General features: G+C 38.0%; 1 protein-coding gene across 1 annotated transcript in view; it reads left to right on the top strand.

Annotated features, from left to right (window-relative positions):
- KCNMA1 (potassium calcium-activated channel subfamily M alpha 1) overlaps positions 1–15,129 on the top strand; it is an 827,350-nt gene that overhangs the window by 592,411 nt on the left and 219,810 nt on the right. Inside the window, 3 exon segments of the mRNA XM_038409287.2 lie at positions 6,159–6,234; positions 10,214–10,384; positions 12,033–12,124. Coding sequence (XP_038265215.1) covers positions 6,159–6,234; positions 10,214–10,384; positions 12,033–12,124 — 339 coding nt within the window.

Here is a 15,129-nt window from a genome sequence, read left to right as displayed (position 1 = left end):
TAAACCCAAAGACAATTTAATAGTATAAAATACTACTGGTGTCCAAAAAGTATCATTTTATAAAATTTGTGGGCCAAACTGGAATGAATGGGTATTATTTTATTGACTTCAATGCGGTTGCCTTCAGTTATACTAGACCTGAAATTAGACCTGGAAGCTTTATTGGTGGTGGTGGTGATGGATACAATGTGCAAAATTAACTCCAAAACCTAAAAACAAAAGAAGAAAGAGGGAGGAAAATGTATTTGATAAGCATTATGAATAATAATGGAACAAAATTTACTACCCATGCACTTAAGTATAACTTGTAACCAGACACATCTAGCATAAAAGCCCATTGTGATAGGCCATACAGCTGTTGTCATAATAGCAGAACAAAAATTGTGTGGAATTCTAGCCAGCACCAACAAATGCTCTTGCCATCAGCGATGCTCATAGGGCTATATATCAAAATTATTCTGTAAATAAAATCAAATGTGGAAAAAGAAAGATTTTCATAATATTTTTGTATTATAGTCTTTCAGATTAGATGTAAAACCAAGGTGCTGACCACTTGTGGTTACTAATCATCCTTTAGCACTTTTGCAAGAGTTAGAACAGTTAATTCAGTTAACTCACTAAATTCCTGTTTTGATTAAATACATTCTACCTCCATAAGTTTTAATAGAAGTTTGTTATATACAGAGGTGTTCCTCACTTTCTGCCCTAAGCTGTGATTTAGAACTGTATGCTGTAAAACAGCTGCTGCATTCTATCATGCAGATGACTTCACTTCAGCCATGGGTGATAGAGAGCTTTAAAACATTGTAGGATCCTGTATTATGCTTCAGTAGACATTTTAAAATATTGTTGTTCATCTCTGAATATGAAGGGCAAATATTGTTGAAGCCAATGAGAAATGCATGCACACATAGCAGCTGATTTGCAAGGCTAGCCAAATATCAAAAGGCTCAGGATAGAGCCTGAAATGTTCAGCTGCAATAATAAATACAATTTATTATTATCAACACTGAAATAATTGTATTTTAAACATTAACTCTTTGGATTATTTAAACAATTCTGAATGTATGATTTCATATTCCTCTCTTAAAAATGATTCATGCTTGTGTGAAGAATGCTCTAAACAATAACATAAGGGGCCATTTTAGTATGTTTTGTGTTCAGTAGCAACATCTATTGACAAGTATGGTGTAATGCTGATGGGTTATGCAGCACATCCCTTCTTCTCTATCTCATGTGCAAAGACAGTGCCTGTAATATTTGGTCTTGCTGGGGAGGAAGAGAATTCTCCTCCCTTGGACAATATGATTGATTTTAACCCTTAAGTTAAAATTACTGCCTGCAAGGTTTTATTTTCTAAATACAAAGTCAAAGAGAGACGCTGAGTGAATGTAGCAATTGAAGGACTAGGATTAAAGGAACAAATCTCATTCGTACCATCAGCAGAAGGGCCATTCATAATACTGTGATCCACAGAAAGCAGCTAGAACGCTTTACAAATGGAAAGGGAATATATTAAACAGGTAGTTGTTGGGTGTTGTGTAATTATCCGAACATTTTAAAAATGTCTAACTGTTCTTTAGCAGACCCTCTATGGATGCAGAAAGAGTTTACAGCCAACTAGTGTAAACTGAACCTTTAGGAGGCTAACCATGTCCAATATTAATTTAAAGTTTATGTATTTACTTATGAAATGTAATATATCTTTTTCAGAATTGTTAATTTTTTTTCTCCCATGTTTTAGAAGATTGAATATAGTTAGGTTTTTCCCCTCACCTTTTTATACAAGGTTTCAATAGAACTACAGGGCTTTAGGCAAGCCTCACAATAAGGGATTTTGCACAGATGTTGGAAAGAGCTTAAAGAGCAGGAAAATGTTTGTGACTAATCTTTCATCTATATTTAGTCTCTGGCAGAGAGACAAGGGTATTTCATAAAGGACAGACAAGGTACAATTATGAATAAACATGCAAAAAATAAAACAGACCTAAAGAAGAGTCAAAGCAGTTCTTCGATACCAGTTTTTGTTGTTTTATTTATTTATTTTATTTATTTGTATAAAGATTTGTATAAAGAGGCTATTATTATTGGATTATTGAGAAGCTTTCCCCCCCTGAAATTCATGGATAAGCAATATTCAGACTTTGATAATGAAGCACTGCATCCTTATGAAAGATCCCTTTTGGTCAAATTTAAGGACACTGAGATTTGAATCCTATGTTATGATCAAACGTAACCACCGATAGGATAGGATGTGATATGATATAATGTGATATGATATAATATATTAACCATCTACCTACTCCAGTTGGACAACTCATGTACTTGAAGTTATCCGCATGCTGGATTGGGGTGTCAATCTATTTCAAAGTATGTATTGCTCAAAGACGTTCAGACAGCTGAATATGAATGTACTTGGCAAACTGAATGACAAGCATTTGATCGATCAGTAAATCACGTTTTTTAATACGTTATCTTCTACCAGTGTGAAAGTTACTCTTAAAATAAAAAACACTAACAGTACTTTCACCCTGTTTTCTTTAAAAAGAGCCTTTTGAATTTAATTATAAAACAAAAAACAGATGTATAAAATATATTTACAAATAAGTGTAAAAACCAAACTTACACCAGAGGTTCTCAACCTGTTTACCATTGTGGGCTGCATATGCTCTCTGTGTTATGCAGGCCACATCCACACAATATATATACTACTTTGGTGACCAGATGTCCTGATTTTATAGGGACAGTCCCGATATTTGGGGCTTTGTCTTATTTAGGCACCTGTTACCCCGCCACTCCATGTCCTGATTTTTCACACTTGCTGTCTCATCACCCAGTAATCTAACTGTAGGGCCCTGAGGATGTCACATGGGCCAAAGCCAATGGTGAGCTGGAGCCGGTTCGCTGGAACTGGTTGTTAAATTTAGAAGCCCTTTTAGAACCGGTTGTCCCATGAGGGAACAACCAGCCAAAAATGGTGCCTTAGGCACCACCTCCATGGGTGCTCCGGGGCTCGAGCACCCACAGGAAAAATTTGGTGGGTGCATAGCACCCTCCGGCAGCTCCTCACCCGGCCCCAGCTCACCTCACCTCCACTCCGCCTCTGCCTCCTCCCCTGAACGCACGATCCCGCTCCTCCATCCCCGGCTTCCTGCAAATCAGGGGCACTCGGCGGGGTGCGAAGAGGGGCGCGAGAAAGGCCGCCCATGCTGCAGCAGGTAACCTGGGGGGGGGGACTCAGAGGAACCACTCCTCGCCCCAGCTCACCTCCGCCTCCCTGGGCCTGAGCGCGAAGCCGCCGCTTGCTTCTCAGCCCTCCCCGGCTTCCTGCATGAACAGCTGATTCACGGGAAACCAGGGGGAAGGGGGCAGAGAAGCAGAGCCGGGCGGCATGTTCAGGGGAGGAGACGGAGCGGAGGTGAGCTGAGGCTGGGCGATGAGCTGCTGATGGGTGCTCTGCACCCACCAAATTTTCCACAGGGGGGGCTCCAGCCCCGGAGCACCCGGGGAGTCAGTGCCTAAGGCACCACTTTTGATGTGATCGATGGGGGGAGCGGCTGCTCCCCCTGCTCCCCCCCCAGCTATGCTACCCCACCCCTAGGAGTCAGAGGGACCTGCTGGATGCTTCCTGGGAGCCACTCCAGGTAAGCATTGCCCGGACTCCCCACCTCACTCCCCGGCAGGTCCCTCTGGCTGTTAGGGGTGGAGTGCGGTGGGCACCCAGTATGGTGGCCCATGAGACCCTCCTGCCCAGTTCAGGGGACAGTCAGGGGATGGGGGTCGATGGGGCAGGGGTCCCTGGGGGGGCATCAAGCAACGAGGGGGGTTGGATGGGGCAGGAGTCCCAGGGGACAGGGGTGGGCCACGACCCCCTCGTGGGGTGAGGAGGGAACCGGTTGTTAAGATTTTGGCAGCTCATCACTGGCCAAAGCTGAATTCCCATTTGAACTAAAGAATATCTTTTAGAAAAAAACATCCAATCTTGATGGGGCAAAGTAGCTTGACTCCAATGGGACTGCAGAGGTTCATCTGTACAGAGTAATTTGCAAAATGGGGCTTTATGTATGAACTATAAATGTAAATGTAAACATTATTTAATTTGGAAGCCGAATCTTTACCACATCTGGCCACTATCATTAGTACATTGCCACATCCACAACTCCTTTTTCCCCTAATGCAGCTGTGCCTTCAATAGCTACAGTTTAGCCCCAAATTATATATGATTGGACAATTAAAAAACACCATGTTATTCTCCTTGTCTACCTTCTATCCCTCAAGGTACAGTATAGCTACAGACTGGGGTTCTGATCCTATAAAAACTCAGAGACATGCAAATACACATCCGGAGGGGACTGAAGGGCCATGATGTATCAGTCTGTAAAAAGCTTTAGGAAAAAATAGTTCCTACACATGAACATCTTCCAACTTAGATTACTGCAGCCACTAATAAAGTTTTCCAAAACACTCCAAGAGTATGTAAAATTAAAGCATTAAAATTAGGCTTCCTTATTAGCTGGGGGATTGTTATTAGCTGTTTTGAGATTGAATTACAGCACCATGGACTCCTAAATCTCTAATTTATCTATGGATTCATAACATTTTTGTGTGTTTATAAAAAGGAAAAGTATCTTATCTGATACTTTATGTAAAGTTTTAGCTTGATGTTAGCGGAACTATTAATATCAAGAGTAGAAATGGTCAAATCATTTATAATATAATAAATAATATTCATTGCTATTTAACCCTTTTTCCTATTTGCATATTGTTCTCTAACTGATGCTATCTAGTCATGTATTTGATACTTGCAAACATTAGTCAAATAATTTTAAGAAAGTTTATGCCATGCATTCACATCAGCTAGTCCTTATTCAGAATGTGCAATCCATCACCTGAGTCACGTGGTATTGTTTCTACTCTCTGTCTGGATGATTTAAACTTTTTAAATAGGAAAATAATTAACAATGCATTTTCTGGTACAAATTTTGGGACAAACCGTGCACAAAAATAGGTGGAACTTTCAGGATTAACAAATATGTTCGCACATACCTACTGACTATTTGAATGCTCAAGAATAATGAATAAAATAATCTCACAAAAGATAGCAAATTGACCTTCTTGCTTTTATTCCTTCATACAAGGAAGTCTTTTCACCAGCAATGTGTTGCAAAATCATAGCGTATATGGGGAAAACCGACAGAAGCACCAGAACACTGCAAGTTTCATCATCCTCTTGCAGAAGGAGAATTCCTCCCATAACATCCTTACATTATCCTAATTCCCATGACAGCATAGCTCCAAATTTACGAGTGAGAATATAACACCTGCAGATTAACTGCAATAATCTGTTCATTGATGATTTTCCATACGTGCAGAATAAAACCTCAATCCTGCAACAATTTACATAGGTGTTTAACTTTATATGTGATGAGCTATTCCACTGAACTCAGTAAATGCATTTTTCATGAATGGGGCTGCTCACAGTATATAAAGTCTCGGCAGAGATGGGGCTAAAAGCAAAAAGCATATTGAAGAAACAGACCAGGCAGAAAAAATGAAACCGATTGAAAAAATGCAGAGATTACGAATAAATGTTACAAGTATAAAAGGTCTGTTTCGAAGCTGATGTAAATTGATGTAGCTCCCCTGACTTTGTTAGATATACTCCAATTTGCACCAGCTGAGAATCCGGCCCAAAGTATTTACACTGAACTAATTGCTATTCAGAATCCAGGTAGAAATAAGCAGAGGAATAAAGAAAAGAAAATGGGAATGTGAAAATAGGGAAAGAATGGATGTTTTAGGCCTGTGGTATCTCCTATTTGATCATGATAAATCTCCTAGAACTTTTCTAAAATATCATTCATTCCATTTAATAGCTTCACAAAAGCTGCATGTAAAGCTGTATAAAATCTGTGAAAGCAGATATTGCAAGCTATGTAATAATAAATGTTTTTTGCGTATATTTTTTTCAGTATTTGTTAAATTCCCAGACAGTGCTGTTCCCACTAAAATCAATATGAAGAACTTCAGGCCTAATGTATATACATAGCAAACTCTCTTTCTGTGTACTGATACTCATTAAAAAGTGTGTTTATATAACTTGTGTTCCTATTACAATTTATCTGTAAAATATAATATATATTTGTTTGTTTGTGCAGTAATTCCATCAAGCTGGTGAATCTGTGCTCTATATTTATCAGCACATGGCTGACAGCAGCTGGGTTCATACATTTGGTAAGTTAACTTGAAAATACTTCATCAGGTTTATTTCATGGATCAGCTCCTCTGAGCTACTTTATTACCTGAAATTACCTTGCTTGGGATAATCCCTTACAGAGTACAATAAAGAAAGGCATCACAGCTGCCTGACTTTCCAGCCTTGTACCCAAAACTAATTCTGAACAGTAAGTAATATTCGCTTCACTAACCTCCGTGTTTAGGTTCAGAAATAGTTACATAAGTCTGGGACTTGGATTTTAATAGAACTCTTTTAATAATCATATCCTACCACTAGGTGGCAATATTGCCTTAATAATTACCAAGAGTACTTGTCTGAAAATGCTGGAATAGCATAAATGGTAATGCATCCGATGAAGTGAGCTGTAGCTCACAAAAGCTTATGCTCTAATAAATTTGTTAGTCTCTAAGGTGCCACAAGTACTACTTCTTCTTCTTCTTCTTCTTCTTTTTTTTTTTTTTTTTTCCTGATACAGAGTAACACGGCTGCTACTCTGAAACATGTCATAAATGGTAATGACATTGTGTCTCTAAGAGTGGCCATCCTGGAAAACACATGGCTTCGCCAAAAAAGCAGTTTTGGATTTTCAGAAGAATTAATCTGATTTACTAACATTTTAGAGTAGGGTTCTTAGAGATCAGTTCTCTGCCTTATTCAGTTTTTTTTTTTAAAAAAAATCATATCACTTTCAGCCCCTGACAAAAATATTATCTACATTTGATGGTTTACGCTTTTATTCAGTATTGATTAGCTGTATATTTTAAATACTTCTATAACTAAAAAGATCTCAGTTATAAAATAATGGCATTAATATGCATTTTAAAAGTTAAAAAAGAAATAACAGTTTTGAAATGAATTGTTTACTGTCAATTATATTTTGTAAATACAATTTAATATGACTTTAGATGTACATTATGTATCAGATCATTTTGCCCAGCTCAGGGTCAGTAAGATACCAGGTTGTTAGCAGCAACAATCTATGCAACAACAGATTTCGGGCCAGATTTTGATTTCAGTTACATCAGTGTAAGTCTGGAGTAACTTCATTGACTTCAATTGAATTATTCCGAATTTACATTAGTGTACATGTGGTTAAAATTAGACCCTTGATCTTTTAATTATGGAAGGTAGTCATTTGTCCAAATGTCTGTTTTCCACTCTAAGAAAATATTCATATCTTACCTACCATTTCAAAATTTGAATGCCCTATAATGTCCTTATTTCTGTTGATGACTACGTTTCTGACACCTATATCACACAGGAAAATGATAAAAGACAAAAACATCCTAGCACTTGTGGGTGAACCACCTTTCAAAAAGTGATTGCTCTGTATCTGACCTATCAGACCTCATCCTCAAAGGAAATCTGCACAACACTTTCAAAAGATGAGCCTGGGAGCTTAAATTCATTACTCTGCTAGACACCAAAAATCATGGACTGAACAGAGACACTGGATTTATGGCTTATTATAACAATCTGTAACCCACTAACCCCTTCTTTTGTCTTTTGACTGCAGAGGTGTTAACAGGCTATTCTACCTTGAATGGTCCTTTACAATATGTGACAACTACTTATGCTAAACAATCTGTTCCACCTTCCATTTAGCTGTGACGTGGGAGTTCCTTTCTGAGACTTTAAAAAGAGCTTTACGTGGCTTGAATGCTTGTTTCTCTCACCATAGGTGCTGACTCCATGGATGCTCTGGGGCTGCAGCATCCATGGAAAAAAATTGTGGGTGCTCAGCTCCCACCAGCTACAGCTATTTGGCAATGCCCCCAATCAGCTAATCTGGGGCATCCCTGATCATCTGATCGGCAGCGCCACCAAACAGATGATAGGCAGCTGAGGGAGGGGCTTGGGTTAGGATGGAGATTAGCGAGCAGTGGGAGGGTGGGGACCTCAGGGAAGGGATGGAGTGGGAAGAGGTGGAGCAAGGGCTTGGACTCGGGTTGGAGCTAGTGTGGGAAAAGATGAAGGGAGGGCAGAACCTTGGGGGAAGGGGCAAAGTGGGGGTGGGTCCTTAGGGTGGAGTAGTGGTAGAGCACCTCTGGGGAAAAATAAAAGTCAACACCTATGTCTCTCACCAACAGAAGTTGGTCCAATGAAATATATTATCTCACCTACCTTGTCTCTCTCATATCACAAATCCTCCTCTGTGACTTTTGTGATACAAGCATCATCATCAGCCTTTATTTAATGCCTCAAAAGACCAGACTCAGGATAGGTCTACACTACCGCTTAAGTCAATCTAACTTATGTTGCTCAGGAGTATGAAAAAAACACACCCTGAGGGACGCAAGTTACAGCGACCCGTGCACCGTCCACACTGGTGCTATGCCAGTGGGAGATGTTATGTTAGCCGGAGATGGACAAAACATGTTATAATTGTGCCATGCATTGTTGTTAATTATTTATTAGTAGTTCAGATATTATTTTTCTAGATTTGAGAAGAAGCAGGTTTTTGAAAGTTGAATAATTGTTGATTTTTTGTTTGTGTTTTTCACACTTTCTTTTCATGCTTTTCAGTGCAGGTGGTCTAATTCTACTGCAGAGTTTCTCAAATGTATAATATCAAAATGTGGACCACATCTTATGGAAAGATTATCATATGGATATTTTCCTTCCCATTATGAATATCATCATCCTTGTGGTAACTGCAATAGCTGGCTATATGGGAAAATAAAATTTGGAAATTACTTCTTGTATTTTAGCTGCTTTTTAATAAAATTTCTGAGCTGGAAAATAAGAGGGGGAGCCAGACCCTTGGAACCAGCCAGTTCTCCTAGGACTACCAGCAAGTGATCCATAGATCATAGTTTGAGAACCTCTGCTCTATAATAATTTTAAACATGGATCTCTGTTATTTTGTTTGGAATTTGAAACCATTTTATTTACTGTTAGGAAACAAGATAAAGTCACTCTGCTTTGCTTCCCATTCTTGTAGCCTGAGGTGCTCAGGAAGCTTGGGAGGAATGGTTAAAAACGGCAAGCTCTTTTTTTTAATTGCTTTGTTTATTTCCATATTCAGAAGTTTAAGAGGCAACTTTTCAATTCTGTGCCTTCTAAATTGTGCCCAAATATTTTCAAGTGCTTCTATTTGTTGGCATGTACTTATGCATGAATTGAATAATGGAGACCATCACTAGAGCATGCACAGAATTCTCCTAGAGTTTTGATTGCATACGTCCATTCACTTACTAGCATTGCAGGTTCACTTCAGGGATCCTTTAGAAAATTTGCTCCTTGATGAATTTCAGACTGGAACCAGTCTTTATAGTCAACCTAAGTTGTTATTGGTCACTGTCAGAGAAAGAATGCCAAACTAGATAGACCTCGTGTCTGATCTAGCATGGCAATTCCAGTCTTCTTATAGATGCATGAAAATAGGGGGTTATAAAAGAACTGTAGCTTACAAGATCTCAACCAATTCATTGGTCAGACCCTAACTCTTGATATGTGTAGCAGTTCTCTCTGCTAGGTATAGTGAGATCTGCTCAACCGTTTAATCATCTATAATTATCTTTCCTTCTGATGTTTGGGCATAAATCATGCTACTGCCGATAGCTAGTAAAGACTTGAGTTTTGATCGTAGAAGCTTGTGATTGTGGAACTAAAAGTTAAGGGTTTTTGGAGCCAGAGATCTGTTTCTCATGATGTATACATATGGTTAACTAACCACCATTACTATGTACATGACATCATTGGCCGTGCGTTATTTTAGAAGGAAAAGGAAGGTGAGACTATCTGGATTCCATTATAAACTAGATAGTTTAGTAATGATTGATGATAGTGTTTTCCACAAGTAACATAAGCAAGAGGAATTGTACAACTCTAATTAAGGCAGAATTTGGCCCTTTATTAGTAAAATGTTTCCAGCATTATATGCATGCCAATTAGACAAAAGTAAATAATTACAATTAGTATTAATCTGTTACTGTCCTATTAAATCATTCTATTTGTCCTTTTGTGTTGTAGGTGGAGAACTCGGGGGATCCATGGGAAAATTTCCAAAATAACCAACCGCTTACATATTGGGAATGTGTTTATTTACTAATGGTTACAATGTCCACTGTTGGCTATGGAGATGTTTATGCAAAAACAACTCTTGGTCGTCTTTTCATGGTCTTCTTCATCCTCGGGGGATTGGTAAAATCTCTTTATTGCTACTACTACTTTAATACCAGCTCTTTTATATCCCCTAAAGTTTATTAAGCAGCAACCTGAACTGTAGTGTCTGATTTAGTAAGTTAAAAACATAAGAATTTTAAACAATTCAGCGACATACCTTTTTCTTTTTATAAGACAAGTATTTTGTTATGCGACATATCCTATTTTTGAAGAGATTGTCATTAATCTACAGTAAGAATAACTCTAATATATTTAAGATAGTAATGCATGTAAATACATTAAATGCCTTAGCATTTCTATTTACAGTATTATTTACAGTTCATTACTTTTCAGTGACACTAACTGTTGTGCATTGTTTGATGATGGTCATTGATATTTTGAAGGAAGTCTGCGGTTTCAGGAGCCCTCCCCCACCCTCTGTGTTCCTTCCCAGAATTCCAACAAACACTGTGGCTTAGTACTGCCTTAAAGAGCAGCATGCCTGATCCAGACATTAGCAAACCATGTTCTCTTTAATTTCAAACATGCAACCATGTCATAATGTTCACTCACATTTAGTATAAACACAACAAATTTTCTTTTAACTCCTTTTAACAAATTGTATCACTTCTTTTCCCGTTCAAATTAGTATGTACACAGCACTAAAATTACTAATTGTTCTATGTCAAATTACCTTTTTTTATCATTGCTAGTACCACTACAGCAACTGCTGCATTTTGTCTTTTAAAAGAGCAGTTTATGTTAAGATTTATGCTCTGTAAGGTAAGTGTGAATTAAAATTCAGTCACAATGTATGTATTGTACATTTACATGCACATGTGTATTGTTGTTATACACATACATTCATTGTACATATGCATACGTCTCTCTGTAGGAGGTTTTTGTATAACAGATACATTATCAATGCAAAATGTATAATATATATGCACTTACATACAAAAGACACACACATTTGCATATGGATAAAGAGACCAAGTTGACTGGCAGCAACTCTTAGAAGTATCCAGCCACAAGCAAGATGTTTGTTGGACAAAACATGGCAGATCATTTTTTTTCTCCTTATTACCTTTTTCTGTCACATGTTCTTACAAACCTTTTGAAAACAAACCTTTTGAAAAAGGTTGGTTTTGTTTTGTTTTTTTGAGGGGGAGTTGACACCATTTTGATTCTTGAGAGCAGGCTAACACCTGGCACCATGTTGTTTTTGTCTTCTTTTGAATCTTCATTAAAAAAGTCCACCTATCTCTCCCTCACCCCAAAAGTAACAATAGTAATATCCACTTTTGTTTTTTCCAGCATGTAATATTTGAATAGTCTCCTCCCCCCCCCCTCTGCTTCAGGAAGAATTAGACACAGACAATATTTTACAATTAGATGCCAATTTGACTTTATTTTGTTCTTCTTTTGTTTTGTGTGCTTTTTTCCCTCTTTTGACCATTACTTTAGTTTACCAAGTATACATCTTCTTCAAGACCGACTTTTACATTGAACCCTCTTATTTTGTTTTATAATTTGCTTTTTTTTTCATTTTAAAAATACTTTTATAGGTCTAATTCTTTTGCATTTTCAGATCTTAAAAGATATATATCTTCTGAAAATATTCATCATCCCCCTTTCTTTGGCCTCTCTTTTTAGTCTTTTCTTCTGTCTCCTATCTTCTTCTTAGGCCATGTTTGCCAGCTACGTCCCTGAAATCATAGAGTTAATAGGAAACCGCAAGAAATATGGTGGTTCCTATAGTGCGGTTAGTGGAAGAAAGTAAGTATTCCAAGAGGCTCTGCTGCCTCTTCTGCAGTAGAACACTCTCTGCATGCCATTTTCTTTTTTTGTTTTTTTGTTTCATGCATGTAGGCAATGTTTGCTCGCTACGTGCCAGAAATTGCTGCTCTCATCCTTAATCGGAAGAAATACGGCGGGACTTTTAACTCAACCCGAGGCAGAAAGTAAGTCAAAGAAGACCAGGTGTGGTTGTGACACGCTAAAGAACCCCTGGGTGTGGTGACATCTGACTCATGGACGCTCACTAATATGCTTGTGCTCTGCGACATCAAATGTCACCACCAGAGAGTTGTCACACTATGTTATTAGAGACCTGGGTCATGCTAAGGTACAAGTCACAATATTTTGCCCCTTTTTCTAGAGAATCTCTGGATACCACTAGAACTAAATTGATACATTCTTGAAGGAACCCTGCTATTGCATCTGCAGTTAGCTGGTGGAACAAGGTCACATCACACTTTTCTAAGCACCAACCAGCTAGACATCACTTGATTGTCTCTTGAGCAAGTAATTATATTGGTCGTCATTTGAAATTACTCCGTCCATGAGAAAATTGGGTATGGCAGAACATGACATGGGCACTTTATGTTGTCCGGGTTATTTCATTATGATGGCCACGCTGGAAGATGATATTGTTAATTGTCATTGATCAAATCCTAAGAGATGCTAACTACATGCAACTTCAATTGACTTAATTTGGCATTTGCAGGTGCTCGGCACTTCTCAGGATTTGGAACAGTCTTTTTAAAACCATTACATGCCCTACCCCGAAAGGCATGCATCCGATGAAGTGAGCTGTAGCTCATGAAAGCTTATGCTCAAATAAATTTGTTAGTCTCTAAGGTGCCACAAGTACTCCTTTTCTTTTTGCACATAAGAATAATTCTTTTTGGCTGGTAGCAACACTTATGCTTAAACAGTCCACATAAACCTTCAAAAATTAACTGCTTTACATTTCCATTGAATGCCTGTTTTTCATCTTGACCATGTTACAACCAAGTCTATCTGAAAGCCATGATAGATCTGTTGGGAAATAGCCTCAAATAAGGTCTACGTACTGAGAGAATAATATTCTCTTTTCTGTTCCACTCTACGAGTATTCCCATCTTCTCTTGAGTTCAGCTCATCCTTCTGCCATTCAAGTGCAGAGATGGAGAAAACTGGCCTCAAGACTTTTCACATACACTTTTCCACAGAACATAGTAGAGGACACTCTGAATAATCCTTTTTAGTGGAATCTAATTGTTTGTCCCTCCCTTCATCTTTGAGAATTAATCATTTCAGTTTAGTCCCTTTGAAACCATCACTTCACGCATGATGTTCATGTGACATGCATATGGTAATATCAAGTTATTTCTCTTCCTTGTTGAGTTGAGAAACTCTAAAGATTTGTAACAATTTACCAGCTAATTCCTGAGCACTGATTTACACCATGTGATCCACAAGTAAAAGCTTTTCCTTCACTGATTTCTTGCATCATTGAGCGTTACAATATGTCCCAGTTAAGCAGAGGATCCTTAACTACTCTTTTTTCCTTGTTTAAAAAAAAACACTCTCAAATGCCTAAAATACATAACTACTACCAGTACCAGAATCTGCTAGCACAGTTCACTCAGACAGGTTGAGTCTATAATCCTCAAGATTAACAAAAGCACCTTCATTGTCATTTGCCTTCTCTGACCATCAGAGAGAGAGAGAGATCACTAGTTTCCCCAAAATATTTAGTTTTAATATCTGTCTACTCCATTTCCTACATGTAGTCTTAAGTCTAGAAGCTTTTCAAACATAAAACCACAGCATTTGCTGGTATAACTCTTATTGGAGTTTCATCAGCAGAGAATATGACCCAATAAATATAGTTATAAAAATACAGTTTCAATCCCCGTAGTCTAGTCTTTTTTGTCACTGGTACCCAGCATTGCTCTGTTGTCTCTAAACTTGGACCTGATCTTCAGTCAAACCCCAACACCCTGAAGGCCTCAACTCCCAGATCACAGGCTTCCCGCTAGCTTTGGGGCTTGCTTCATCTTATCACAGCTTTTTCTTTTTGCTTTATTTATATGTGCTCTGTTTGTTTTTAGCTCTTTCTCTGTTGGTCTCTGCTGTTCATATCGCTTGTCAATTGTACTCACTCTGTCATTGGCACACAGACTATTCAATTTACTTTACGCATTGTTTCCTGGTTCAAAAGCTAATTACTAAGTACTTTAAAGAAGTCCTTTGCTCACGTGGATCTATCATCAGAGAATATAAGCTTGGGAACTGCTCGGTAAAAAGCCATTAGCACCCCTTGTTTGATGTTGCTTTTGCCGTCAGTAGAACAAGATTGATGAAATGTTATGCTTGGCCAAAATTTGAGTTTTCATTTGGAATTCAGTGTTGAGAGAATGGGCTGTCAGAACCAATATGTTTTCCTTCACTTGGGATATGGGCATGTGGAAGTAATTAGCAATGTAAGGTCTTCAGTTGAGCAAGCAAGCATAGATTCTGGCAGGAAACATAATGAGAAACTACAGTTGTTCTATTTCTAATGTCAAAAAGTTTCCAGATAAAATTAAAAGTGTCTACAAAATGAAAGCAGCTAAACTTTGTTGAAAGATGTTGTTCAGACTCTTAAAATAGCATGTGTGTTTGATTTTCTCTCTGAGAGAAACACATAAAATGTGTGTGGGGTATGTGTTTGTGCACACATGCTCACAAATATTGTATATATAAAATAAGATGTCTATCCAAATTACAGTATTACACATAGTAGGACGTTAAAAAAAAAGATTTCTCAGTTCTTGTGTCAAAAACAATAGAAAATTGCATTATCCAATTTCAAGCCAAAGGATGTATTTTGGGAGAGTATGCTGTAAAGTTATACCTATTGAAGTAGCTGGAACCTATGCATATAAAGTATTCCCAATACCTTCAGTCATTCAAGAAAAAACATTAATTTTGACCAAGTTTACACAGTGCCTTTCAACCAAAAAGATCCCAAA

The sequence above is a fragment of the Dermochelys coriacea genome, chromosome 7 (genome assembly GCF_009764565.3).
Source record: "Dermochelys coriacea isolate rDerCor1 chromosome 7, rDerCor1.pri.v4, whole genome shotgun sequence".
In the NCBI taxonomy this organism is placed as follows: Eukaryota; Metazoa; Chordata; order Testudines; family Dermochelyidae; genus Dermochelys; species Dermochelys coriacea.
Note: the sequence above shows the minus strand (reverse complement) of the source record. Positions and strands in the feature narration are given on the sequence as shown.